We start from the raw sequence: 27,811 nt of genomic DNA on the forward strand, positions 1-27,811 counted from the left end.
TTACCATTCCCTCACGGTTTTGTTTTTGGGAACTCACGAACAACTTCCCAGTGGGTCACCCATCATGGGATTGCTCTAGCCCCCTTCTCGCTTAACTTCGGAGTTCCTACGGAACCCGAAGCCAGTGAACTCCCAAAAGGCCTCGTGCTAGGTAGGGATTGAAATATAGATTTAAGGATCACTCCCCTGACCCGGGACGGATCACTTCCCGGGCCCGCTCCACCACCGTAGCACGATATTGTCCGCTTTGGGCTTACCATTCCCTCACGGTTTTGTTTTTGGGAACTCACGAGCAACTTCCCAGTGGGTCACCCATCATGGGATTGCTCTAGCCCCCTTCTCGCTTAACTTCGGAGTTCCTACGGAACCCGAAGCCAGTGAACTCCCAAAAGGCCTCGTGCTAGGTAGGGATTGGAATATAAATTTAAGGATCACTCCCCTGAGCGATGTGGGATGTTACAGGTCAGGTCATCAGACATTGACTATTTGGGGAGAGAAGAAGCCACATTTTTCACAAGAAGGGAACCTACTTTCAAAACAATTAAAATGAGCATTAATTTGGCTCAAAAGCCACATACTTGTTTTCGCTGTTTTATCTTCAAATCATTCCATCCTCCCAGAGATACACCATAGCACGACCCACAAAAGCCTTGCCACTTCTAAATGGAAGAATATCGATTATTATATTTGATTTTTCTTGACTGTAAGATCGGGTTAGTGTAAATTAAGTATTTATATCTCATAGAGTTAACGTCCTAGAAAAGCTTGCTTATATCGTACAAATCTTGTATTACATTATAAAAATAAATAAATCAATATTGGGAATTCTCTACGCATACTCTTGGAATTATATCGTTCATAAAAAATTCTAACAATTTCATTCTTCAACATGAAATCATAACATCGTTTCTGGTGACTTTGAATATTCACATCACGTACGTAAAATAAACACCACATCACCTACGTAAAATAAACACCACATCACCACTATGGGTGAACCACATCGCCATATAGCAAAGATGCAACGACATGGTCCTTGCGTGGATTCTGAATTCAATACATGATGATGTTGCAAGCATTTCTTATTGCCCATCGGCGAAAAATGTCTGGGTAGACATGTGAGATTACTTTTCACAAGGAAACAATTTGCACATCTATCAGATCAAAAGAGAAATTAATCGTCGAACATAGATAAGAGGAGCGATCAATCTCAATTTAGTACACAAAATTGAATGCACTATGGGATGAATTAGCATCTTACAATGTGTTGGATTTACGGCTCAAAATTAGGATGATGCAATCAATTTCAGTTCATATACTCAGTCAATTTATGCAACAACCGAGAATGCCCCATCTCGACGCGGTTCATCTTTTGTACTTCTTAAAAGGGTGCACCTGAACAAGACCTCATTTTTCCGTCGAAGGGAAACTTGACGTTGAGAGGTTATTGTGATGCGGGCTAGGCTTGATGTCCTATAATGAGAAGGTATGTCACAGTTTATTGTATATTCCTTACAGGTGCACTTGTGTCTTGGAAAACTAAGAAGCAATCCACCGTTTCCTGGTCCTCGACTGAAGCGGAGTATCATGCCATGGATGTAGGCTTACATGGATGAAGTTTCTATTAGCTGATCTACAGGTTGATCATCCTGGACCAACAAAGGTATATTGTGATAATCAAGCTGCCTTTTCCATGGCTGCTAATTCGAATTTTTCATGAGCGTACCAAGCACGTAGAAACCGACTGCCATGTTGTTTGTGAATGGATTCAGTCTCGAGTTAAGAAGGCTTACATCCCTATTGGTTAGCAACTAGTTGCCAATCTACATTCCGATCCCTTCTTAGCACAATGCATGTTTTTGACTTTCACACTCCACCTTGACAGGGAATATTGGAAGACAATATCAATTAGAATATTTGATCTCCTTAATTGTAGGATTAGATTAGTGTAAATCGTGTATTCATCTCTCATAGAATTGACTTTCTAAAATATCTTATTTGTATCGTATAAGCCTTGTATTCCACTATAAAAATAAATCAATCAAAACTCTAGTAATATCATTCTTTCACACTTCTCTCTTTGGAACAAGTCTAAATCGGCATTTCTGACGCTTGATCTGATCAGTACATAAATAATTGTATATTTCTACACAAGACCTAATTGCACCTGCACAAGTTTGAACGCTATAGCCTGACAAATTTGCATGGGAAGGCTTGTTAGTAAGCTGGTTTGAATTGGCTCGGATACCCCCATGTCCAAGGGTTGGGTTTCTTAATCCCACATATTTTGGAATCCATATCCCAAACGACAGACATGATTCATGTCCAATTTAATTTAACATATCCTATCCAACATAAATGTGTTCAAACTTTAAATGTTGCTCATCATTACAGTCCATTATTTTCTTTGGTGCTCAATGATTTGACAAGTTTACATCTGTTTAGTGGGGGAAGGTCCGAGTTGAGTGCTTTAATGGAAGAATTAACAAACCTTGTGGACCTCCACGGTGTAAAAGCACTTATGCCAATGTATATATGATGGTGAAAACCTGATATCGGTTGCTTTCGATGGAGATTGTGGTAATTTAAAATGAAAATTTAGAGAATGTCAAATACTGGTTTAGACGAAATAAAAGTATTTATCTGATATTTAAACGATATGTCAGAAATATTGACGAAATCTATGAGGTGAAGTTTAGACTTCACTCTCGTCCATATCATTCCTTGATTTTTCCGATACTTCCAAAGAAATACCAACCGTGCCGAAGAAATTTATATCTGATGGTGGAAACCTTACCAATTTGTAACCTAAAATAATGTGTTTCAACTTAATTTATTTGCTTCCATGGCCAACAGACAATGACAAGGCGTTGCACGACGGATCAACGTGGGCGCACTACTAAATCTGACCGAATACGTCCACAAGTTAGCCATCTAGGTTTCACATAGCGTTGGTATCTGGTCAGGATCCATGGATCTATCCATGTGCGAAGTTTTATTTCAAAAAACTTTGGTACCAGTAACTAACAGGACGGGGTCGTGATCATGTGCCTTGGGTCGGGCTTTAGATAGAAAACCGGTCCAATATTCTAACAGGCCTTTGGGCGAAGTTCAACAAAGGCCGTTTAACAACACAAACCCCACCCCCATATTCTAATGGAAATTGCTAGCATATAGAATTATTTTGGCCCGTTTGGAACTGCTTTTATAAAAAGCAGTTATGCTCATATGCGTTTTTATTTCAAGCATTTCTGTTAACAAAAATCCAAGCTGGAAGTTCTTTCCGAACTTCTTCTAAAAAGCATCTGAAAGTATTTTTCCGACAGACATTTTATGAAGGTTTTTACCATTTAAAAAGCGTTTTTGGCTATTCCACGAACACTTTTGAAGAGATATATCATATATGACTGACTTCCTCATTTATCAACATCCTCACAACTTGGGGAGATTCTGTTTCCCTCAGAAGTCAGAACACAAATCGATATGCCACATGCTATGATACAAAAAGAAAAGAAAAAATTTACTATCCTTTCACTTATTTTATAACACTTAGTACGACAGCTCTTATTTTGGACGCGATGAAATCTCTCTACCAGTCGTCGGCACCACCTACAAAGCTACAAGTGAGAATTGTAAATACCCTGTGGTCCTGTCGGTTGACAACTTTATAACACATAAAAATAAAGACGCACGTGACATACGCATGCAAATCTGGTACATATGGCAAATACTATATTTACACCACTAGACATTGTCAACCCATCTGTTCCCAACTCTGCACAAATATCATCACACCCCTCAGTCCTCCCTGACCACAAATGCATCATCCAATGCCACATTTGTCCCCATTGGCATAAAAAACTTCATCCAATTTCCCAACTGACCCAAAACCTCAATACCCAAGCTCCCATGATTTAGAAATAAAGATTTCTTGTTTATGTATGTCTCGTTACTCTTTTGATTATTCCGCGATTATTCGACCTAGACGTAAACAAGAGTATACAAAGGAAAGAATAATGTTTGGGAAATCACTTCCATAGAAGAACGGATTATTTAGGTCAAAATGCAATGATAGTGTCCATCGTTTAATCGGTTTTTCACTTGTGTGTGTATAATCATTTATCTTTAAGCGTCGTCATTAGAGTTTCTTTGCGTCCTTGTATTAGTCAACTCCGTCAATTAAGTTTAATTTTCAATCTATTTTCATGTACATCTTGATAGAAAAATTACAACAAAGTCTTACTACTAAATGAAAAAGATTGTACGAACCATATAACGTCACTGAACTCGATTTTACGTTGTCCATGTTAGCTTCATGTTCTCCACGTCTTTTCTTGGAGCTTCTCTATTGAAAAACTAACAGAACGAAACTACAAATACGAAAATATAAGAACAAAGCAGATTATTTACTAGGATAGTTGGATTAAAGCCAGTCCTGCGACAAAGACGTGAACTAAAACAAGAGAGGGAAACATTATCCCAAAAACTAGACAATACATTACACAGACAAGTGATAATCACTCCAACATCCTAACAACCCACTAAATAAAACAGAGAACTTCATCTGAAACGACATTCTCTCTTCCCCTACACCTCTACATATTCGTTTTTTCCTGCTGATGAAGTTACATTATTGAACAGCTGCTTGTGATTTCATCACTGAACATATGAGCAGCAGGGTTGTTGCTGCTGTAACTAGGCTCACCGCCGTAGGGATATGCGCCGGCTGCAGGGTAAAAGCTAGGGCCAGGGCTAGGATTGTAATTGTAGTAGCCGGTACTAGGAGGAACCAAGGGCGACCTATGATACATCATCTGTGGCTGCTGCTGCATTGCTGCTTGCCTAGCTTGCATGTTCATCATCTGTGATGGGTGGGCGTACCCATTTGGATTCATCAGCATGGAAGATGGGAATTGACCACTTTGCCCGGTAGAATATCCACCACTGGGGAACCCTGCTGCGTTAGGATTTGCCTGAGCCTGAAACCCTCCAAGAACATTGGGATTTGCCCCCAAAGCAGCAGCATTTGCAGCAACATTTCCACCATTTCCATGAAAACCTGCTAAATTCATCATCGCACTCAGGTCATTCATGTTGCCTCTTTTCGCTTCGCTGGGATTGATGTTTCCGCCGCCCATTTGGGCAGCGTTCATCTTCAGGGCAGCCATTGTTTTTGGATCAATCCCGCCAGTATTCACCTTCATGTTATCATTCGGATGCCCGCCTTTCTTCCCGGCATTCACAATTCCAACATTGTTCATCATCTTCACGTTGTTGGAAGCTGCAGCAGCTGCTGCATTGATCACTCCAGCATTTTTCTTTGCATCATTTGCTTGCTGCTGCTGCTGCTGCCTGAGCATCCCCCGGATAAACCGCAGCTCGTCCTCATCGTCTTCTTCCTCATCGTCGAAGGAGTCATCGTCTTCCTCGGAGACGAAAGACGGAAACTTTTGCTGGCTTTTGAGGATGCCTTGTTTCTGCCCTTTGTTGTTGTTCTTGTCTTCTTTGATGCAGTTGTTCTTTTCCTTCTGGCTTTGGTTATTGGATTTCTGGGACCAGAGCTCTGCATGTTTCCCAGCTCTGAGCAATTTCTTGATCAAAGTTTCAGAATCCACACTTCCAGAAACTGTAACTTTCTGCTGATCAGAATCTATGTTCACTTGGTAAACACCTGTAGGTAAATTAGGTTAAAAAAAAGGAAGAAAGTTGAATTAGAAATGCAGGACAGGGTAAAACTGTTAAGAGAATTGGGTGTGAACTGTGAAGATCACATCTCGAAGAAAGAAGTGAGAAATTAATGCAAAAATTACTCTTACATTCATCAAAGTTAGATTATTTTTTGCATACTAAAGTGAAAGTTGTGCTGGAATTACTAAATTCATCAAAGGTCAAATCTTTTTACTTAAATTTTACTCATTTTCCTGGTGTACTTTCTGAGTAACCAAACAAATCTTAGAATAATATGCTTTCGGAAAGAGAAAAGTAGTAGCAACTACTAAGTTGGTCACCAATTTAAATACAATAACACACAAAAAAGTGAGTACCTTCAATTCTCTGAAGGAGTTTCCTGACTTTCTGCTTACAGCCATCACAGTGAATGTTCACTTTGAGAACACAAGTCTGTAAAAATTCAAATAAAAAAAAGGGAAACAAAGCAACAAAAACAAGAACAAAGATTCTTGAGAAAAAGACCAACATCCAACTTTGTCGTCTGAATAAAAACAATAATATAAACGAATATACAAGAATGTGGGTTAATAGAGAAGGACCTGGATTTTAAGGAGCTTAAAGTCTTCTTCTTTGGTCATTCTTCAAAATTCTGTTTGGGTGGTAAGAAAGTTCACTTTCTCACTCTTTCTTCTCACTCTTTCACTCTTTCTTCTCACTCTTTAAGCTGAGAATTCTGTTTGGATGGTAAGAAAGTTCACTTTCTCACTCTTTCTTCTCACTCTTTAAGCTGTTGGGGGTTTGGTGGGAAGTGGCAGTGTATTTGACCAAAATAACAAATAAAAATAGTGAATTTTATATTTTTGGTCTCCTACGACTTGTAGAGGAAGGCTGGAAGTAGAGAGAAAGAGATGCTTCTTAATTTAATTTTGTTTTTTTTTTATTGGGAATTTTTTAATTGTCCTCAAAAGCAAACAAAAGACACGCACATGGGTCTTTTGCTACAATTTAGAAATGATGTGATGTGATTTAACGTTAAATATTACAAAGAAATGGAAAAAGAACAAAGACTCGACAGACTGAATTTCAACAGCTTCTCTCTCTCTGTCACATGCACTCTTCATTCTCCTCATTATTTTTAGGAATGTGTTATTTACATATTTTTTTTACTTTTTACATATATTTTATTAATTTTTATTTGTTACTTTTTTTCAATTCATTCGATCATTGAAAACCAAAAAAATGCCGTAAAAGTTAAAAAAAAGTGGTTAAATATCACATCCCTATTTTTATTCAAATTCAAAATGACCCTTGTCAAATAACATTACATCTTTATTTGTATTTTAATTCTGTACAATGGGATTTTGTAAGGAAAAAAAACATAGGTGTCCAAACAAGGTGAAATTTTCTGCAACCAAAATAGATGTTTCTCTGTAGCCATAATTATTAATTGTGTTTATAAACTTAATTACAATTTGATTATCATAAATTTAATATGTATTCACATTTAAGACACATCTATTTAAAATGCAGAAGATTTATATTATATCCAAACTCGGTTCTTGAAGCATAAATGTTTTATTTAAATTAAGTTGTCATTGATGTATTATCTTGGTGGTTAATATTTTTTTTTTTTTTCTAATTTGAGTTCATTTGTTTTTAATGTAGTATACCGCTTCTAATACAAAAGAAAAGAATAATATGGGGTTATAAATGAGTTGTATTTATGAGGTCTTAAGTCACAAATAGTAAATATTGAAAATAACTGGAAAAATTGAAGAGTATTTTTGTTCATCATTATAATCATAGTGTATGTTTATTATACACCTGATCATTTGTCAGTATTCTTTTACTTAAATTTAGTTAACTTTCACATTAAATATTATTAATTTAAAAAAAAATTAACTGAAATGACACGTGATTAGATGATTAAATACATGATCAGCATACATTAACTATGATGGTGAGAAAAATGCTGAACAGTTGGTAACAAATGGTAAATACTGGAAAAGGGTCCCCAAAAACTTTTAAAAAAATAAATAAATACTGAACCGTTGGCAACAAATCCCCGTGAGTGGGGAGAGGGTCGGGACAGAGTCGGTGAATCGTTGGGTGCAAGACAAATAGGGTTTCAGTTCCGAGGACTGGACGATTGTGGTTTTTCACTTTTGGACACCCACACCCGCGTTTACCATTATTTGCAAAAGTTTCCATCACATTTTCTACTTTCGTCCATTTACCATTATTATATAATATATAATAAATTATTCAAATCCACCTCCTCCGCCTAGGTTTATATACGAAAATAACTATCATTTTCACTCTAATATTTTCTCTAGCTATAAGATGTTATCTCTGTAATTCAACCATTCATTCATTTATTGAATGTAATAACATTGTAACAATAGAAAAATGATTGAAATTTGACGTAGTATGGACTTCTCTTTCAGTTTGAATTGGTTGAAAAATCAGATTATGTAAACTTAATAAGTGCATTTGCATCTAAAAACGCAAGACGGGTAATATTTGAGTAATTTTTTATATCTTTTTCTTTTATATATATTAATTTTTGATGTAATAGACTTTTCATGTATTTAATGAATTTTTTTTACACATGTCAATGTACAAAGGGTTAGAAGTCAGAGAACTCTAGAATTTCACTTCAAAGGCTCGCCTAGGACTCCTAAATTCTTAAGGCCGGCACTGTTTTTGAAGACTCGAACCCTTGAATGGGTCTTATAGGAAGAAATAGTTAGGAATGCAATAAAGTAGTTTGCTTAGTTGGATTATTTACTCTTTACATTGAAGAGCGTCCCCATGTCAAGTGGTCCTAATTGAAAAACTCATCAAATTATTGCAAAAAAATAAAAAATAAAAAGTAAAAAGTAAAAAAATAAAAAATGAAAGAGGGTTTACCTTTTGGTTTGGTTGAGTTATTAAACAGAGCCTGTATCTAGGGATTGAAATGGAAAAAACCAAAAAGACAAGGGGAAAGTTCATTATTTTCCGCTTTGATGGTTCACAAATTCCCAACTCACTTGGTCTTACTTTATCCATTTCTATGCAGATTTTTATTTCTTCGAGTTGCTTAAACAAGAGACAGAGCTGCACGCAATCGCACAAAGGTAAAAGGGTATGTCACTGTCTTGTGTCAAAAGGAAAAGCAAGAGCTCAGGCCAGGCCTACGACAGTTAGGGCCATCATTACCTCCACACTCAACGGCATGCTATGTATTTTGGTATCAACTTCAACGTAAGAATACCTTACATAAAACAAATAAGAGGAGCATCGTCTTAATTATGTACCGTTATTTGTAAGTAGTCTAATATTTTAGTAGATAGAGTTTTGATGTTTCTTAGTTAGAAACTTTATTTTTTTAATTTTTATAACAGTTTTTAACTCTTATTCTTCTATTTGAATAATATTTATAATAAACAAATAAATAAATAATATAGTGTCATCCGTTGAAAACTTACTTTACATTCTTTTATTAGAATGGATGCTACAGTTAATCTGTTCAGAATAAGTTCTTATCATTAAACAAGAAGACTTTTCTATACTTATGATTTTTTTATCATGATATTCCACACTAGTAATGCACTATTACAATAACATTTACGTCACTATGGTAGTCATAAGATTGGCTAATAAATTCCAACATTTGTATATCAAATGATGTATTAAGAATAAGAAATAAGCACGTTAATTAACTGTTAAGTAATAATTCAATCATTAAAAAATCATATCATTTGATTTACAAAATTTGATTTAAAATTTGAGTAATGTTAGGAAGACTAAATTTGCAAATTAAATGACATGTAATCAATAAAAATAAGCACGTTTATCAACGTGTAAGTAATAAATCAATCATGAACTTTCATGTGTTTTAGTTTTCAAAATTTTATCTCTCTACCATTACTCTTAAAAGTCTAATCTCACTAGCATTATCAATGTTTATTTAATAAATATATAAATCATGTTTTCAGTTAACAGTTAATTTGTTGCATGGTTAAATTAATCATTACATGTTGAACCAGAAAAGAAGCACTTCTAATTATCTTGCAATATTTCCAGAGAGGAAAACCACCGAAACCATTTTTCGTTTTATTCTTTCTCCTTGCATCTTCTTCTTCAGGAAGTCTGGATACCTTTGATTTTCCATCACAATTACTCTTAATCCCACCGACTTGTTTAACTGGAATTTATCTGTTTTCTGGGTACAGTAGATAGCCCAGACTTTGAAATTCTTCCTTGTTGTGGAAGTGGGGTTGATATATTCTCCGAGATCAGCACGTCTGAGCCAGAACACTGAAGGGTGTGGATTTGTTGTAGGTACGTCTGGATCTTGGATGAGAGTTTTTATTAGATCGTGAGGATCTGGATGATGGTTTATGGTACAGGTCAGCAGGGAGAAGGGGCCTACATTTTGAGGATCCCATGCAAAGCACAAAGAGTCACGATCCATCCAATCACGTCACTGGAACCCACAGTTGATCTCCTGCAGATTCTGCCTCTGCATAAAAGATTCAACAGAGAAAGATGGAGATGTTTATGTCTTTTATTGGGCAGATAAACCCTAATTGGCGAATTTTCATGGACATTTTAACCCAAATTAATTGAACCCCTGCTCTTTCGAGTTCAAACCAGGGTTCCAAGTGAAGGGTTGCTTTTGGTTCTCAATAAGGATAAAGTTTTAGTTGTGACAAGAATACGGATAGTATATCACGTGTTTTTATATAAATGGTAAAAAATTTTAATTTTTAAGTTATTAACCTTTTAACACACATAATTCAACATTTATATAAGAATACGTAATATATCATATCCTCTAACGATCACACTGAAAAATCTTTCCTATATAAGTCCAAGTGAACTAGTTGATTGGTTGAGCTGAAGGTTGGTTTGGATTTCAATGATGAACCCTAATTGTATTTGTGTTGTCACATCAACCCTGTCTTTTTTTTTTTTTTTTTTTTGAAACAAGAAAATATATTCAAAAGAAAACCCTCGAATACAATTGTTCCCTATATAATTAAACTGAAAAGCATGAAGAGCAAATGAAGGAATACAATGGTCCCAAATATGATAATCAGTAAGAAGAAGGCCTTGGCGAGCAAAGGCATCTGCCACAAAGTTAGCCTCTCTTAAAATATGTTTCCAATCAATGCAATCAAAACTGGTCGTTGTCCACTTGCTATCTTCAATAATAGGAACCAGATTTCATGGCGTTGCACCCCAATCCAATACTGACTGAATGACCAACTTAGAGTCACCTTCAACCATAATATATTTCCAGTCAATGCAATCAAAACTGGTTGCTGTCCACTTGATATCTTCAATAATAGGAACCAGATTTCATGGCGTTGCACCTGGTCCATCACTGACTGAATGACCAACTTAGAGTCACCTTCAACCATAATCTTAGTATAGCCCTTCCTCTGAGCAAAAAGAAGGCCCTATCTGAGAGTCCTAGCCTCATAAATAGTAGCACCATCCAGATTTAAGACGCCATCTCCAATAAATTACCCATTATGATTCCTTAAGATAAATCTCGCCGCCGCCTTGTTCCCAGCCATGAACCGTATTTAACTTAACAAAACTCTTATTCGGCGGATGCCATTTAACATCAACCCTATCCAATTCAAGCCTTAATAGCTACACAATTTTTAATCGAGATTTGATTCTGAAGTCAGGCTTTGATAGATCTAGTAATTCGAACTACTTATTTTAAATTTTATGGTTTTCATTAGTTTATTTTGTTAGCTTATTTCGCACAAACTAAAAATTCAAATCTTTCCTATCTTAAACGGTCCAAATTACACAGCCTGTTGGCTCTAGACTTCGAGATTTGTAAAGAATCTAAATTCCACTTTTTCAAATTCTGCTTATCTATGGTTATATTTCTAGAAAATAAAAAGATACTAATTTGGTACTTATTTATTTATAAATGTACAGACTGGTTGGACAATATTTTGATCAAAGTTTAGGCAAAGTTGACCGAAACAGTTTACTCGTATTTATGTTAGAAGCACCCTCTTCGCAATTCCGATGAATTTAATATAGAGAATTTTAATAAAAAGTTTTCGGTACTATTTATTTTAACGAAAAATCACATTTTTATACTAAAAAAATCAATCATGGTACTATTCATTTTACCATTTATTTTGTCATTATCGTTAAAATTCAAAGTTTTCATATCATTTTCATTAGTTTTCCTTTTAATTATAATCCACAATAGGGCTGGCGTGGAAGCGTGGGCGAAGGTTTGGTCACTGTGCTTGCTGCTACCCCTTTTTTTATTTTTGGTAAATGCTGCTATCACCAATTTAAAGGTCCAATTCGGCCACCATTTCTTTCTTTTTAGGCCCATACCAGTGGCCCAGCTTTAGTATTGGGTTTTTATAGGCCATAAGATGAATGAACCTAGCATAGCCCAAGTACGGTTATGGTTGTAGTTCAGGCAAAGTTTCACTTTCGTTCGTGTAGTTTCAGTATGCGGTAATTAGTCGTCGTAGTTTACTAATTGTTAAGGACAAATTGCACTCCACCGTAATTTTAACGGATTCAGCGCTTGAGATCGAGGAATGCATATGGTGTTTTTACACCTCAAAAACGTCTAATTTACTTTTACATACGTAACTCAGAAGTTAAATATGTTGAAAAAAATTTGACAAATCTAACTTAATGTATTTGACTTACAACAATTAGTAAACTACGTGCGTAATAATTGGAGCATTAAATAGTGGAACATAAAATTCGACCAACATTAGATATTATGATCAAGATTGCAAAAACGATATCGTTTTAAGGCTCACTTTTCAAAGAATATATCATAAAATGAAGTGAACATCTTGTACAAGTATATATAAAGTAACCGTTTTTTTTTTCAATTCAAACTCCAAAATCCAAAGGTGAACGCAACGAATATCCCTTACCTTTCTATATTCTGATTGTGATCTATATATATTTTTTTCATTTTCCAGCCAAAATAACATGCCAAAGAATTTCATTCTTGATTGAATACTTCATTTTTGGTCGAGATGCAGATTCTTTGACATGTTTAGTAAACAAAAAAAAAAAAAAAAACATTACCAAAGAACCTGCATCTCAATCAAGAACGAAACACGTGCCCACCCACCAATCATAAACTTCGTCTAAAGTACTTTAAAAAGGAACTAATTGGCTCATGAGCATAAAGTTTTTGCCCGTAAATTGGTAAGCCTCTGAGGAGCATATTATATTTTTCATTGGATGACTTTATTTTTTCCAAATGCTTTGCTTTTCGCTGCCCAACGCACAACAGAAAGGTTTATTTATTTATTTATTTTTTTCACAATAAACAGTAGTGTGGTATTTCATTAATCAACACAAACAATTACAAGGGTGTTAGTGGGTACAAAGCTTTAGTGACCAATAAATTGATCTTGAGTGAATTTGCGCAGATAGACCAATAAAAGTAAACCCCTAGTAGACTACCACAAGCACGAACACACAATCGCCAAACTCACAAGTTCCACCACTACAGATTTGTCACAATACACAATAGCCGCAATAGAGAAATATAGACAATCGCAATGGTCATCGCTGAGTAGCGAGGCCATATAAAGTCATCGCGGTAGAGTGAGACCACATCAAATCATTGTTGACAGACGACATAACGCATTGCACAAAGACGAAGACCAATCTAGCCAAAACAAACAAAGACACCACAGTGCACATAAAGCGAGTGAAAAACAATTACACTACTCCAAGAAGGGATCCGCATATCAACTCAACACAGTGGGGGACGAGGCCTTCAGGCCAAGACCACCTACAAAATTCGATGGACAAGTGGGGTACCAGCATCCACACAACAAAAAGTTTAATTTATTGTTGGTACATATTTTGAAGAATCACGTATAGTAAACGAAAATGAAAATATCGAAAACACACGTATTCATTCGTTGTGGTTGCATGCAACATACGCGATAAAGATGTTGCATGCAAAACGAATACATGTAAATTTTCTCCAACGAAAAAGGATAAGTAGTATATATACGACATTGATTAAAACAATATTTGGGTACTCAAAAGATGAGTCAGAGTGCTTCTACTCAAAATTGTTTGTTAATGATTTATAAAATTTTGTGTTTATAGTCGGAATCTTTAATATTATAAATCATTCTATCAATATTGCATATACAAAAAATCAATTAAAATAAGGGTTGTTTAGTCATTGAATTGTATAAAAATAGATGAACGGATTAGTAAAAGTATTACGAACCGTTTATGTATTTGCTACAATAGTCTAAATGATCATAGTTTTAATTAATTTTAGGTAATCTTTACAAAACCATCTATAATATGAACAGTTATGATCACAAGTACAAAGCTATATAATTTGAACATGATGAATTTTAAATAAGAATTTCTATTCATCATTGAATAATCAAGCATTATCTATTAATTATCATATTGACTTCGCTAATCGTGTCGGTATTTTCTAGAATACTTAATAGTTTTCTGTTGGTTTCGACTTGGCGTTTCAAAGTCGACTGGAGAGTGGAGATAAAATCTGAGTGGCGTCAATTCATATTCACCATTATTGTATTGCGCTTGAGGTAATGCTGACTTGTGCTTACTCAAACCATCAACATTAAGAAAACTCTTATGAGCTTGCCACGTTCCAGATAGGGACGAAATCACAAGACAAGACTAATGTGTCTTTCAAAATCTGATCATGTTCCAGATGAATACAAATAGAAATATGGTATGACCTAAAAAACTGATTATATTTTTATATACAATAAATATGGATTTCATGCAGGCAGCTAAGCAAAAAATTTGGGCCATGGAGGCTAATCTTCACAGTGCTTGTTATATCTGTATGCGAGTTACGACCAAAGCAGGTGGAGTAGTGAAAGTTACGTGCAGCTTATCCTTTCAAGTTACCAGGTGGCAACTCCTATATAACTCCTATATAATCTTACTCTTAATTTGGACCGAAAGTTTAGGTGGACAATAGATAAGGTAAGTGGAGATGACTGTTACACGTGGCATCTATCTGGAAGCTTAGGACAGTATGATTCACTGAACATATGTATCCCATTTCCATGGTATGGCACCGACTATATCCATATATGACCCAGTTTTAAGAGATAACTCGTTGTACTGTAACAAAAATAGATATGTTATCATCGATTGCTCACTCATATATTAAATATGTATTGATCCTTATTTGGGGTACTTTGATTCAGGTCTGAAAATTTGAATTGTTGTTGGATTTAGTCCAATTTTTCTTATTTTAAATTTTAATTAAGGTTCTTGTTTTTTTTTATTTAAATATAAATATTTAACCATTTTCATGAAAAATAATTAGAAGAAAATTTATGTGTGGTATATGATACTCATGCCATAAGTTGATAAAATATATATAAATGTAAAAGAGTTATCTACGAAAATAAATAAAAGTTAATTTCCTATCATTCATGAAAATAGTTAAAAAAAATTCAACTTCCTACGTTTATAAATCCATACTAGTATATATGGTGATATATATAGCGTCTACTATATAGATTAGTTAACACATCTAGTCTATGATCAAGGTAGAAGAAAAAATTGAGGTATAAATTATGAGTAGTAAGAAGGAGAAATAATATTTAATTTTTGCAATTTAGTCTTAAAATTTAGTAAAAGATAAACTTATAGATTTTATGAATCAGTGATCAAATTCTTCCAATGTATTTTTGCCTAAATATGCCAAATGTAAGAGAAGTTTGTTTTGCATATGGAGCACTTGTACGGTTGTACCTTATTCCAAAGTTCCCAATGAAGAGGATGAAAAGTCCCGACATATTTTTCTTCCATCTTCTATCTGCGCTTGGAAGATAGAGATTAAGGTTTTAGATTTTGTTTGTTTGTTTATTGGGTTGGGGCGTTTGTGTTTCTGAATTTTTTTAATATAATTTGTGTTACTTTGCTTTCTTTTGGATAGGCCTGTAACTCTTTTTGGCTAAATGAATGTTACTTTTCGAAAGAAAAAAAAAATGATTGGTGTTGGTATGGCACAAATGCAAACATCAGTGTACACATAATTAAAAAAACCATAAAGAAGGTTTTCAAAAAATTAAAAAAAAAGACTTGTTCTTTTGGAAGAACACTTGAGATCCAACAATTATTCCGCCACTCGTTTACACACAGCTCAGATCTCACATACCCGTATCTAAGAGACTGATTTGATTGTCTAATTGTTTTCGTTCGCAAACACACATGGTAGGGCTCGAATGATTTTATTTTATGCTGTTGGGTACGTACGATTTTACCAAAATATTTTGTCCTTGATTTGCCCTTTTATTGTTACCAAAACATACCTAAATATCCAATTGTTTTCGTTCGCAAACACACATGGTAGGGCTCGAATGATTTTATTTTATGCTGTTGGGTACGTACGATTTTACCAAAATATTTTGTCCTTGATTTGCCCTTTTATTGTTACCAAAACATACCTAAATATCCAATGATAAGGGAAAGACAAAAATAAGGACGACCGATCACCTCATTTGTAAGATATTTGTATGTTTTTCTATATTTAATAACGAATATGATAATTCCGCATGTATAAATAATTGATTCAGAATGCCATATGTTAAAATTTCTTCATCTCTCATATAGTTTTCAAAACAATATATGTTAAAATTTCTTCATCTCTCATATAGTTTTCAAAACAATATACATGTTTTTTGTACTTTGATCGCACTTGATTTAGTTATAGTACGCGTGTTTAGGTCAATGAATTTTATGAATAATAACTTAGTGACAAAGTTACCTGCACACTCAAAGTGTTTTCCCAAAAGGGATCATCATCTAATTAATTAAGTACAAGCCTAATTAACATTAAGGAGGAAATTAAACAAACCAACCAACCTAATTACAAACTCAAAGCACGAAGTGACATAGATCTATCATAGTCCGCATACAAGTAGTTAATAACAGTGGTCTAATCTAATTACTTCACATGATAGAACAAGCATGTGGATTTTCGTCGCTAAACATTGAGGTGTACTTTTCGTCCGGCGCATCCGGGGGCGGAAGTGCCTGAGCCACGTTCCTCACGTAGCCGGAGGGAGCCTTCTTGTCATAAGCCCCGGCGACATAAGGATAAGCCACCAAGTTGTAAGGCACGTACGGCCAAATCTCTGCTTTCTTCCCAGTTCTCTTCACTCTCTTTAAAACCTTGTTTGGCTCCACGTATCCCGTCACCTTCACCCTGCTCTGCTTTCTGTCCACCTCCACTTGCTTAGCCCCTGAATTTATTCATAATAAAACGTGAATATTGTATTAATTAATTATCTAACTAGGTTTAATTAACAAGGGTTACATGATTACATCTAAAGCAGAGATTACACGATCTTAAGAAGATTTCGTAGCACGAATATAAGTTGATTTTGTATTTTCATTTATTATGTTTGATGATTTGAACAGAAAAAGGTGACCATGTCCATGTCAGATGTTTTTTTTTTCTTTTGAATAGTGGAAAAGAAAGAGAAGAGAGAGTCAAAGTATTTTCTGTCAGTTGCAGAGATTTTTGCTTTACGAGGATGCTCGTCTGTCTCCCTGTCCACGCTCTGATGATCATCACATGCATGTATGCTTCTTTTTTCTTTCTTATGAGAAAATTTTTAATTATGGGTTCCTAATTAAGGACTTAATCAGGCTGCGGTTAGGGTTAATTATAGTAAATAACATGTCTAGAGAGAGGGAGAGAGGTTTAGGTTTGAAGTTCGAACCTTTCATGTGAGAAACAGCATTTTTGACTCTCCTTTCACAGCCATCACAGTCCATTTTCACCTTGATTTCAACCGTCTGCACAATTAAACAAGATTAAAAACAGAGGGAGATGTGATTAGTTGCGTGTTTAGCCACTGAAAAGTTTTATCGTAAGAGATTAAGGCACATGTAAACTACTACTTAGAGCAGAATATGACGAGCCAAACAGAGATTTTGATTTGGTTTTTGATGACTTATAGTATACCTGCATTGGCTTTCGTTTCTTTCTTGGTTTAGAGATTGTGAAATAGTCCGAAACAGCATCCAGAACACCCATTTCTCACCACTTAGATAATTCTGAGATGGGTTGAGTTTCTTTTTGCGTGTGTGTGTGTGTGTGTGAGAGAGAGAGAGAGAGAGAGAGAGAGAGAGAGAATGCGTGTGTTGCTGCTGCAATGGCAGTGTGTTTGGGGTCAGCACAGACATATTTATAAACACAATGTAGGGTGACTTGGTCCTCACCTAATAATCTATGCCTACAAGTCATTAGTTATGTTTATAATAAATAGGTTACGTTTTCAATGTGAGAACCTAGCTATATTAAAGACACGTCAAATTTTTTGCATATATTTTGCACGTTGTCGCTACATGATTTTTATCATTAATTGACATATGTTTTTCAGTACATCGATATTTTTACGCTAAGGAAAAAATGAATTTGGCTAACTACACAATGAACAACTTAATTGACATGTGTTAAGTTTTTAACAAAAAAAATCAAGTGTGGTTGAATTTATTGATGTATTAAGTAAAGATACAAACCTCGAAGAGTTGAAAGATTTTTCAGTGTGACTGATACACAGGGTAGTACACCACATGTTACTATACAAATGGTAAGATATGTGTGCTAAAAAGTTAATAACTTAAAAAATAAAATTTCTCACCATTTTTATTAAAACATGTGGTATACCACTTGTGTTTCCATCACAACAAAAATTTCTCCGAAGAGTTCACACACAAACTAAATACAGAAGTTTAAACATGACTAGCATATGGGCACACATAAAGTGTGTGAGAAAAAAATTTATTTTTGTTTTTGAAATAGAAGGAGAGAGGAAGAGAGTGGTAGAGAATGTGAGAATGAGAATTTTTTTTTTATTTTTTATTTAATTAGAGATATGTTAGGATTATATGTAGATGAGGTTTTAAAAAAAAACAGCAAAATTTGATTGTGTGAAATTACATTTTTGTCCCATATTTCTTATTCATATTTTGTTTTAATTAGAGAATTAAACTTCTAATTTTATAGGATTTTAGTTGATAATAAGTGTTTTATTAATTATAATAAGGGTGCAAGTTGTGCTTTAACCAAAAAGTTAACATAGCGCACAAGGTAATGACATGTGTCCTCAATTTCTGCTATTCTCCAAGATCTCATGGCTCATGCCCAACAACTTGGCAAAAATTAGACCACTAATAAAAAGCAAAATCAAATTAGCAACTTTTCTATTAATTTTAAAAAATATGAAAAAGATAAAATGAAAGGGATATTTCTGGAAGAGGAGCGGCCTTGTTGGTCTTTTGCATATTTGACAGCTTAATGGGATTGGGAGGCTGTCGTCTTGCTGTTTTCTTGAGTCCAAAGAAAGGGAACTGTTCTATAGCAGTTAATTTATTAATGATGTTAATGTCCAGCGTGAACTTGGTTTACGCGTAATCAAATTAAATAAGAGAGATTTAACAAAACCCCTTCGATTAGATTTATAGAATTTTGAATAAATCATCTAGTTAGTTAATATGTATAGATATTTTCCTATTAAACAGATATCATCAATACATATAATGTCACAAAAACGACAAACTAAATAACCTATACCAAATCACACAAAATTCACAATTCATATGAACATCGAGACCACATCACTCGCCGAAATTAGTCAATGCGGGAGCTGAGAGGTGGAGAACGAACATGCAATGATAAATGTCATGCAAAAATCTAAATTTTGTATGGTTCCTGAGACCGAGCACAGCAAAACAATGGGATTTATGGGACGTATGGGTCCAATTATTCAAGAGTTTAGGTGAGACATCGCTGGAAAATAAGTCTCGGTCAACCTAGCCAAACCTAAGCTTATATCACATCCACTCGGGGAAATTTTCATGGTTTGCGAACTTCCAGCTAGACCTGATATTTAGGATCCAATCCAATAACCCGACTCAAATCACTCGTTAAAATTATATACATACGTATACATACATACATACATACATACATACATATATATACATACATATATATATATATATACATACATACATACATACATATATATATATATATATGTGTGTGTGTGTGTGTGTGTGTGAATGTTTAACCTGTTGAATCGTTAAAATAAGATACTTTAATCACCCATTATTTTACAGGTCTACTTCCAGCTCCATAGTTCATGTACGTATATATGCATGTAATTTTTTGAAATTATGTAGTCGAGTGATTGGCATGAGCCAACTCAACATGCAGTGATGATTGTTGGCACAATGGAAACCCTACCTAGCACGGGCTTCTTTTAAATTTCCAAATTTACATGCATTATTGAGGAAGTGTTCGTGTACTTATTTTCATGGTCAGTTTGTCTTTTATTCCGTTACTTGTTGTAAAACAATTTAGGAAGAACAAAAGGTATAAATATTATAATGGTACACAAGCATGAAACGAGTAATTTTGGGAGTATAGCCGGAAAAAAGAGCTAGCGGTTCAATTATTAAGTAGGTGGTAACCCAAGAATTTTGATTCTTTCTTCCATTTGATCATGACTTTGCATGTAACTTCTCATTTCTCAACCTTTTTAGGTACACAAGCGTGAGAGAAAGGGAATTCGAAATCAAGATCTCATGTGCATGTAGGCTGTTTTAAACCGTGTAGCTATATTATGAAGAGACAAAGTCATATTAAGCTATAGCTAAACGCCCACAACAAACTCGTACTACTACGACGTGCTGTAGATTGACCAAAATTATTACTTGAGTGCAAAAGGATCATTAATTTGAGCAAGTTATCTTGCTGTTCGACTTTTGAAGCATCCACCGCGTCATCATCGGGACAACATTAACAACAAAATCTAGCACCAATGACTTGGCTGCAATGTGAGTCCTTCGAAAAACTTTTGGAATCTCTTTCAAAAGATTAATTTTCAATTAAGTAAAAACATGGGACCAGATCTTGGAAATACACTGGAAAACAACGGATTATGCAAAGTGGAAGTGATGATGCATGATTGAACAATTGAGGTGATCGGGTGAGCTGGAGTTTTGGTAAACGTTCGTGTACGTGCATCGATCCCTAGCCTGCTACTGTCATTATGTAATGCACAGACAACGTTACACGTTATAATATATATTTATATTTTGTGAAAAACGTTTTGATCTTGTCATACAAGAAACTAAAACTTGATGAGCACTCGTTTTCATCTGATACGTTGAGATCATCACATGATCAACGTGACAAACTCCCTTCCCATAATATTATAAAATGCTCATCACATCAATCTCCAACTGATTTTTTGTTCTGTTTATATATGTGTGTGTGTGTATTAATAAATATACCGTGAATGATAGCAAGATTATAGGACTAGTCGTACTTAGGACACACACAACCATGTAAATGCCTGATATTAAATCTTAATCAGATGAGGTTGAAGATGAAGATGCATATGAACACTACGTAACCAGAAATATTATTAAATTGGCTTGAAGATCTTGAGGTTGCAGCTGCTCAGCCGGAAGACTTCGGCCATCTCCAATCGAGCTGGCCAAAGGGTTATAGGTCAAAACATAACCCGTTTTGACATAAAACCCATCTCTAATGGAGGGCTGGGCCAAAAAATGTGGGATCCACCAGGCCAAAATATAGCCAAATCGCTAGCCAGCCAACCAACCTTGAAAGTTGGGCCTAGCTATGCTGCTAGCTGACGTCATGTAGCCTTTTTATTTTTATTTTTTTTAAGACGAAAGTTAAAAATTCTAATTTTTTCCTATAAATACCTAAGTCATTTCTACACCATTTCTCACATCTTTTTCACCCTCCCATACTATCTTACCTCATTTTAATGTATAAGTTGTTAACAAGCAAGTAAAATTAAAATATTTAATAACATGAAACTTAAAACAACATTTAGGGACAAATGACCCTCAAAATATGTTTGGAAACCTTATTTTAATACGGTAGTTTAATTCGATTAACCGATAAAATTAGAGAACAAACTTAAAATAATAAATTATTGAGGAGGCTAAAAAATAGTCCATTCGGCTGGAAATTGTATATAGATATGACATGATACTATTCATTAAAAAAATATTTTTTTGTAGGGGTATAATCTAGACGGGCTAAATTTAGTCCCTTCGATTGGAGATGGCCTTAACTCCTCTTTGATTTGCTCTCTTACTTTTCAATATCCAGAAGGTGGCTTGCAGTTTTCAGAACATCTATTTTTGTCATATTTTTAGGAAGGCAAACTCCATTACTGATGTGTTATTGTCGATTGGTCATAGCTCTTCAGATGTGCGATGTTGGATAAGTCTCTTCTCACTGATACTCAGATGTCGTGGCAAAGGAAAATATTTGTATGGTGCTGGATATAATATAACCTAAGAACGTTGAATTAGTCACTAATTATATTATGCATGTAACATACACACTAAATGACGACATTATTGCAAGAGCTTTATAACTCAATCAGTAACAATATTCACCCTTGCGCCTTAAGTTCCAAATTCGATTCCCCATTTCCTAATGGTCACTTATATTAAAAAATGACGACAATATCGATATGTCATATTCTGAGAACGATTGGATTACTAACCTTGAGAGACACTACAAGATAATTTCAAAATCTATATGTAAGGAAGAAAACTGCATGATGGATATATGGTATGTGAGGTTGGTACAAGAAACCCTAGGTAGGGAAGTCAATAATAGCGAGTAAAATAAATAATATGTTGCTTGTGCGACCATCTAATTAAGCAAGCTAAACAGCTCATTAAGTAAATTTAAGTACATGTCAAACCATTAATTATGTAAGTGAAATGCTGAAAACGAGATATCTAGAGTCCTAGAGATCTTTGAAGTGGGTTCAAAGCAATTCCATGCATAATTAGGGCTGGTTTGGTATTGTTGTGTTTTAAAAAAAAATTGTTTCTGCTGTGCTATGAGAATAAGCGGCTGTGAAATAAAACAGCATAGTGTTTGGTAAATGTTTTTGTAAAAGTGCTTTTGGAAAAAAAAAGTAGTATGATCGTGTTTGGTAAACTTTTATGTAAAACAGCTATGACTGTATGAAATGACCAAAAAGAGTATAATACTAGATGTGCTATTAATTTAATATTCTTAACAAATAAAAGTGAATTACTAAATATACTTTATTTTTAAAAGAAAAATATTTATAAACTTTATCTTAAATATTAATTAATATGACAAGCTACTTCAATTGAAATATTTTAGACTGAATAGCTAGGATTAATTAGTACAATATTGTTAATGTACTTGAAAGTAGTCTAATTAGATGCATTCATCAAACTTGCCGCTATTCTATTTCTTAATGCTTCTATCTCATGGGATCCTTCAACTTGATAATTTTGGTATTCTTCATCATCATCATCACTACTATCGCTCTCTTCACAAAAGTCCATGGGGTCATCAAAATGACGATCACGTTCAGAAAACCTTCGTATGTAATTATGAAGAGCCATTGTAGCAATGACAATCTTCACTTGCTTATTGAACGGGTAATTAGGCATATCCCTTAAAATTGCTCATCTTTTCTTCCATAACCCAAAAGTTCGTTCAATGATGCTCCTAAGAGAAGAATGCATGTAGTTGAATACCTCTTTATGACCCGTTGGTTCAGCACCTCTACGAAAATCCGGGAGATGATATCTTTCACCTTTATATGGTCCCAAATAACCTCTCATTTGTGGGTACCCCACATCTACCAAGTAATATTTTCCTAAAATTGAAAATTTTGTTTTTTATTGTAATAATTATACAAAGTAAGTACGTAAAATGTTATAATAAAGTATGAGCATTACCATTTGGAGACTTAGAAAAGTTTAAATTTGGATTCCGTAGCATGGATAGAAAAACCCTTGTATCATGTGCAGTGCCTTCCCATCCGGCACAAGCAAATGTGAATTGCATGTCAAAATTACATGCAACCATAACATTTTGAGTCGGTATTCCTTTCCTACCAATGTATGGAACTTGATCCGGAGGTGGTATTGAAACCTCAACATGTACTCCATCTATGGCACCAATACAATCCTAAAAATAATAACATAGAAGAAAACAGTCAACCTACACTTAAAGTTTGCAAATAAGGTAGAAGATGAGTCAAACTTTACCTTAAAATAAGGCATGTATCTTGTATCTCTCCTTATTTCTTGGGGAATGCCACAAAACTCCAAATCCATCGGTTTGATAATATCTATTGCCATCTTACATACGATATCTAACATAGCACCAAAATATCTACTAACAGTCTCACCAGAATGTTGAAATCTCTCTTGCGCTAATCTATTTTTCACACAATGTCCCAACATATGCAAGAACATTCCTAATATTTCAATTGCATTCATTTTCCTTGAACCTTTCAATCCATAATTAGTTTGCAAGTCATTGGATAATTTATAAAAGACATCTTTGTTCATCCTAAACATTCTATAGCATCGCACATCATTTCCTTGTAGTACTTCCATCAACCAAATATTACCTGTGTGGGAAGAATTCATACACGGAGTTTTGTAGACATATTTTAAATAATATGTTTCAACCGCTGTCGCTACATCACATATAATTACACCATCCTCCAAATCCTCAAGATCATCATCAGAGGTGTTCATATTGATACACATGTAACCTAACATATAATTCAACATTCCACAAGTCATAATCCAACAATCACTAAGAAGTAATAATCCGACATTCAAGAACAAGTCATAATCCAACATTTAACAACAAATCATAATTCAACATTCAACATATAATCCAACATTCAATAAACATGTAGCAACATTCAACACATAATCTTAATGCAAAGTACAAACCACATAGTCCTAATTCATGGTTTTAGCTCCTTACTGTTCTTTGTTGAACATATATTTCAACCAAGTTAGCTGGACTTCAGGATCTTTTATTGTGGCAAACACCTCTCGCTTCTCTACACTACAAAATAAACATGTAGCAAACAGCCATAACTCGCTAAGTGGCTCACAACCAGGCACTTGTGCAACAGCCACTATCAATCCGGAATACTACAACCTATATGCAGTTTGGATATCAATGAGTTTGCAGAACTCCTAGTTTCATAAGTTTCAACAAGACGGTCAATTTGACCACAAAGTTTTGCAGCACCTGCAATTTTTTTCCCTTTCTTATCAACCTTTTTTTTTTTGCAATTCTCCTTGGTTAGCCGCTCTTTTTTTTCCTTTCCTACTAGCATGTCTTAGATCCTGCATGGTCTCAGCTTCATCCTCAACATTTGAATCAATTTGTCGTATAGATTCCTTTCTTGTCTCTGGTAGTACTCCAAATGAAGGTGCCCAAGCATGTTCACCGGTAGCAACTGTGTTCGAGAACATCCTATCTAACTTGTCCTCTATCTCAGGACTAATGCTTTTTTTTCGCAATTTTCCATATTCTTTGTTTATCTACAAGTAAGAAAGAATATGGTTAATACATATTGCATGATATCATAATACAAATTAAAAGATAGATACACAAACCTGAATTTTATTATTCCACCACTTCTTAGAGGCATCAATGGTACCCTTGCTCGAATTCCACCCTAAGCCAGTTTCTTTACCAACTAACTCTTTCCACAACTTCCACTCATTTTTAAGTGCATCCCACTTATTTTTCAGTTGCACTTTTTCATAATCATGCCCTGTCTCTGCCTTGAAGTTAGCTCTAATATTTGCATACCCTTCTTTGCTAAAGTAAGTGCCCGGACGATTTCCAGCCTCAACCTCCTTGATGCAAACATCACAAAATATAGATATATTGTGGGCATTCCATGTAGTTGAAGGATTTAACAAAGATGCCCCCTTCTTTGCCATCGATACCAACTACTGATTTGTGTGTGTTGTGTGTGTATATATATATATTAAAACAAGAACAAATGACAGCAATTCACAGAACAATCAAACAGCTAAAGGAACTGGACAAGGAAAGACACTCGAACGAAAATTCAACTAAAAGCTTTGTGGTATTGGATGCATCATTCATGTCAAGTAATCTAAAAATCCATGAATATTCAGCTACATATGGCAATACCATGCATATCATTTACCAGCTGTAGCAATGACAATACCATGCATATCATTACAAATGGCAATACTTTGAGTGCCACAACCCATACCAATGGCAATACCATGCTCATCATTTACCAGCTGTAGCAAATACAGAATGACGACGCTTCTATTTTATTCTAAGCATTAAGATCGTGTTGCTTGATAAAACAAAAGATTAAATATTGGGTTCATATCTTCATTCTCTTAAGACACCTATTTGTGCTTCACCCTTCTATTACTATAAGAAGACGGGTCAACATTGTATATCAAGTGCAAATGTTGTACAAGTGAACGTAATATAGTTGTAGCAGCCTTGTTCTGTACTTGTAAAACAACGACGAAGAGTAAAACAAAAATTGGAACTCATGACAAGCCACTGGGGTTAGCCCCATGGTGAAAGAGGGAGGATGATTAAGAGTAGGATAGGTGTATTTGGGTCAGTTCTCTAGCAGTTGTAGGAACAAGTTAAATTGCCTTGTCAACTCCACAAATTGGTATACATTTATTTGGTTACTTAATGCTAAGTTATTGTTCAAGTAGGAAGAATTAAGCAGAAACATGGCTATAAGGATCAATGGCCATATAATATCAAAATATAAACAGATGAGTCTGGAAAAAACAAAGGCAACGCATGTTTAGCCTATGAAGATCCCTCTGCTGCACATTCAGCTGGTGGATTTTACAATGGTAACTCTTTTGCTTTTATTTTGCATGGCAAGATGATGTTTAAGTCGTCCTATTCTAACTGGGTATTGTGCTTATAGATTAAAGTCATCCTATTCTAACTGGGTATTGTACTAGTGAAAGCCTTCACATTAGAAGTCTAGAATTAGAAAAGTTGAGGCATCTCTATATCAAGTTTCAATCAATGACCTAATCATTTTTATTTTTATTATTTTTAATTTTTTTTTAATTAGAGGCTAGTTTATTAATCCATTATAAGAATGCAACCCTTAACACACCACCTTACAGCACAACCTGATGACAACCATGCACCACATGCATCCATGTTCACGAAGGCACTCCTCTTGTAGTTGAATATTCCTTCAAGATTTGTTGTTTAAGAACCCATCATTCATGTTAATTAATCCAAAAATTCACTCTAACTAATTGCCAATATCCAATAGATGACATATATAATATGACATATAATAAGAAAATCAAACAAAAAATAACCATCCAAAACACCATTGAAGAAAAACACAAAGCAAGAACTCACCAGTAAGCAGGATGTGATTCAAAATCTTCCAATTTCCAAACTTTCCCAGTAATAAATGGCTCCGGAATTTGAAACCAATTCCCAAACAATCAAGAAAATGCATATAATATTCTTAGAAATGTAGCAATGCAAGAAAATGCAATCAGAAGTGTCCTTAAATTATAGTAAATTACAGAACCAATATATTAATGAAACCTATAGATATATGAACCCCAGATTCGAACAAATCTACAGAAAAAAATTGAAACAGGAAAAACTTAAAAGAGAGACTCTGGGAATAGAGCTTCATGCTTAACAAACAAAGCAACAAAACCCATAAATTGAATGTCTAAAACAAGCTCTTTAAACCCATAAGAAGCTATTAACCCAAAAAAAAATAAAAAAACCCAGAAAAGTACACATTTTCCATAAAAAAGCAAAAAACCCAGAAATTCATAAAAAAACAACAGAACCCATAAAAGATAACGAGATAGATCGACTTGGAGAATGACCTAAAAAACGATAGAGATCGCTGGGAGGAAGAAAGTTTCAGGTTGGAGATTGGGTTTTGGGACGACGAGTTGGGAGTTGGGAGTGAATGAGTGGACATGAATGAGTGAAGTGAGATGCCAGAGCAAGGAAAAGAGAAGTGAGAAGTGAGACGCGAGAGGGTACGATGGCCATTTGAAAATTTTCATTAAAAGGTATTGTTCACCAGTGTTTTCACAATAAAAAGCTGTTTTTTTTAAAGCAGCAAATAGTTGCTTCCACTTTTCAGTTGTATCTGGCAGCAACTTTAAAAATAAGTGCTTTTTTTTTTTTCTGAGTTACCAAACACATTTCAGACAACAACTTTTT

At 34.7% G+C, this 27,811-nt stretch overlaps 3 protein-coding genes across 3 annotated transcripts; all 3 read right to left on the reverse strand.

The window, feature by feature from the left end:
• Positions 1-4,387: 4,387 nt before the first annotated feature.
• LOC103947043 (heavy metal-associated isoprenylated plant protein 37) lies at positions 4,388-6,544 on the reverse strand. The gene is made up of 3 exons (XM_018647431.2): positions 6,270-6,544; positions 6,045-6,120; positions 4,388-5,671 (listed from the first exon to the last, which is right to left on the reverse strand). Exons 1-3 carry the CDS (start codon positions 6,306-6,308, stop codon positions 4,626-4,628), a joined length of 1,161 nt encoding a protein of 386 aa, XP_018502947.2. The 5' UTR covers positions 6,309-6,544; the 3' UTR covers positions 4,388-4,625.
• A 9,941-nt stretch (positions 6,545-16,485) lies between these two features.
• Positions 16,486-17,821, reverse strand: LOC103947044 (heavy metal-associated isoprenylated plant protein 20-like). Its single transcript, XM_009357882.3, has 3 exons — positions 17,678-17,821; positions 17,433-17,508; positions 16,486-16,949 (listed from the first exon to the last, which is right to left on the reverse strand). Exons 1-3 carry the CDS (start codon positions 17,747-17,749, stop codon positions 16,657-16,659), a joined length of 441 nt encoding a protein of 146 aa, XP_009356157.1. The 5' UTR covers positions 17,750-17,821; the 3' UTR covers positions 16,486-16,656.
• A 6,498-nt stretch (positions 17,822-24,319) lies between these two features.
• LOC125472067 (L10-interacting MYB domain-containing protein-like) lies at positions 24,320-27,637 on the reverse strand. The gene is made up of 2 exons (XM_048573124.1): positions 25,189-27,637; positions 24,320-25,113 (listed from the first exon to the last, which is right to left on the reverse strand). The coding sequence occupies exons 1-2, from the start codon at positions 25,519-25,521 to the stop codon at positions 24,841-24,843; spliced, it is 606 nt and encodes a 201-aa protein (XP_048429081.1). The 5' UTR covers positions 25,522-27,637; the 3' UTR covers positions 24,320-24,840.
• Positions 27,638-27,811: the final 174 nt, after the last annotated feature.

This window comes from the organism of the source record quoted next, unplaced genomic scaffold (assembly GCF_019419815.1).
Source record: "Pyrus x bretschneideri cultivar Hongxiangsu unplaced genomic scaffold, Pyrus_bretschneideri_v1 Contig63, whole genome shotgun sequence".
Taxonomy (NCBI): Eukaryota; Viridiplantae; Streptophyta; class Magnoliopsida; order Rosales; family Rosaceae; genus Pyrus; species Pyrus x bretschneideri.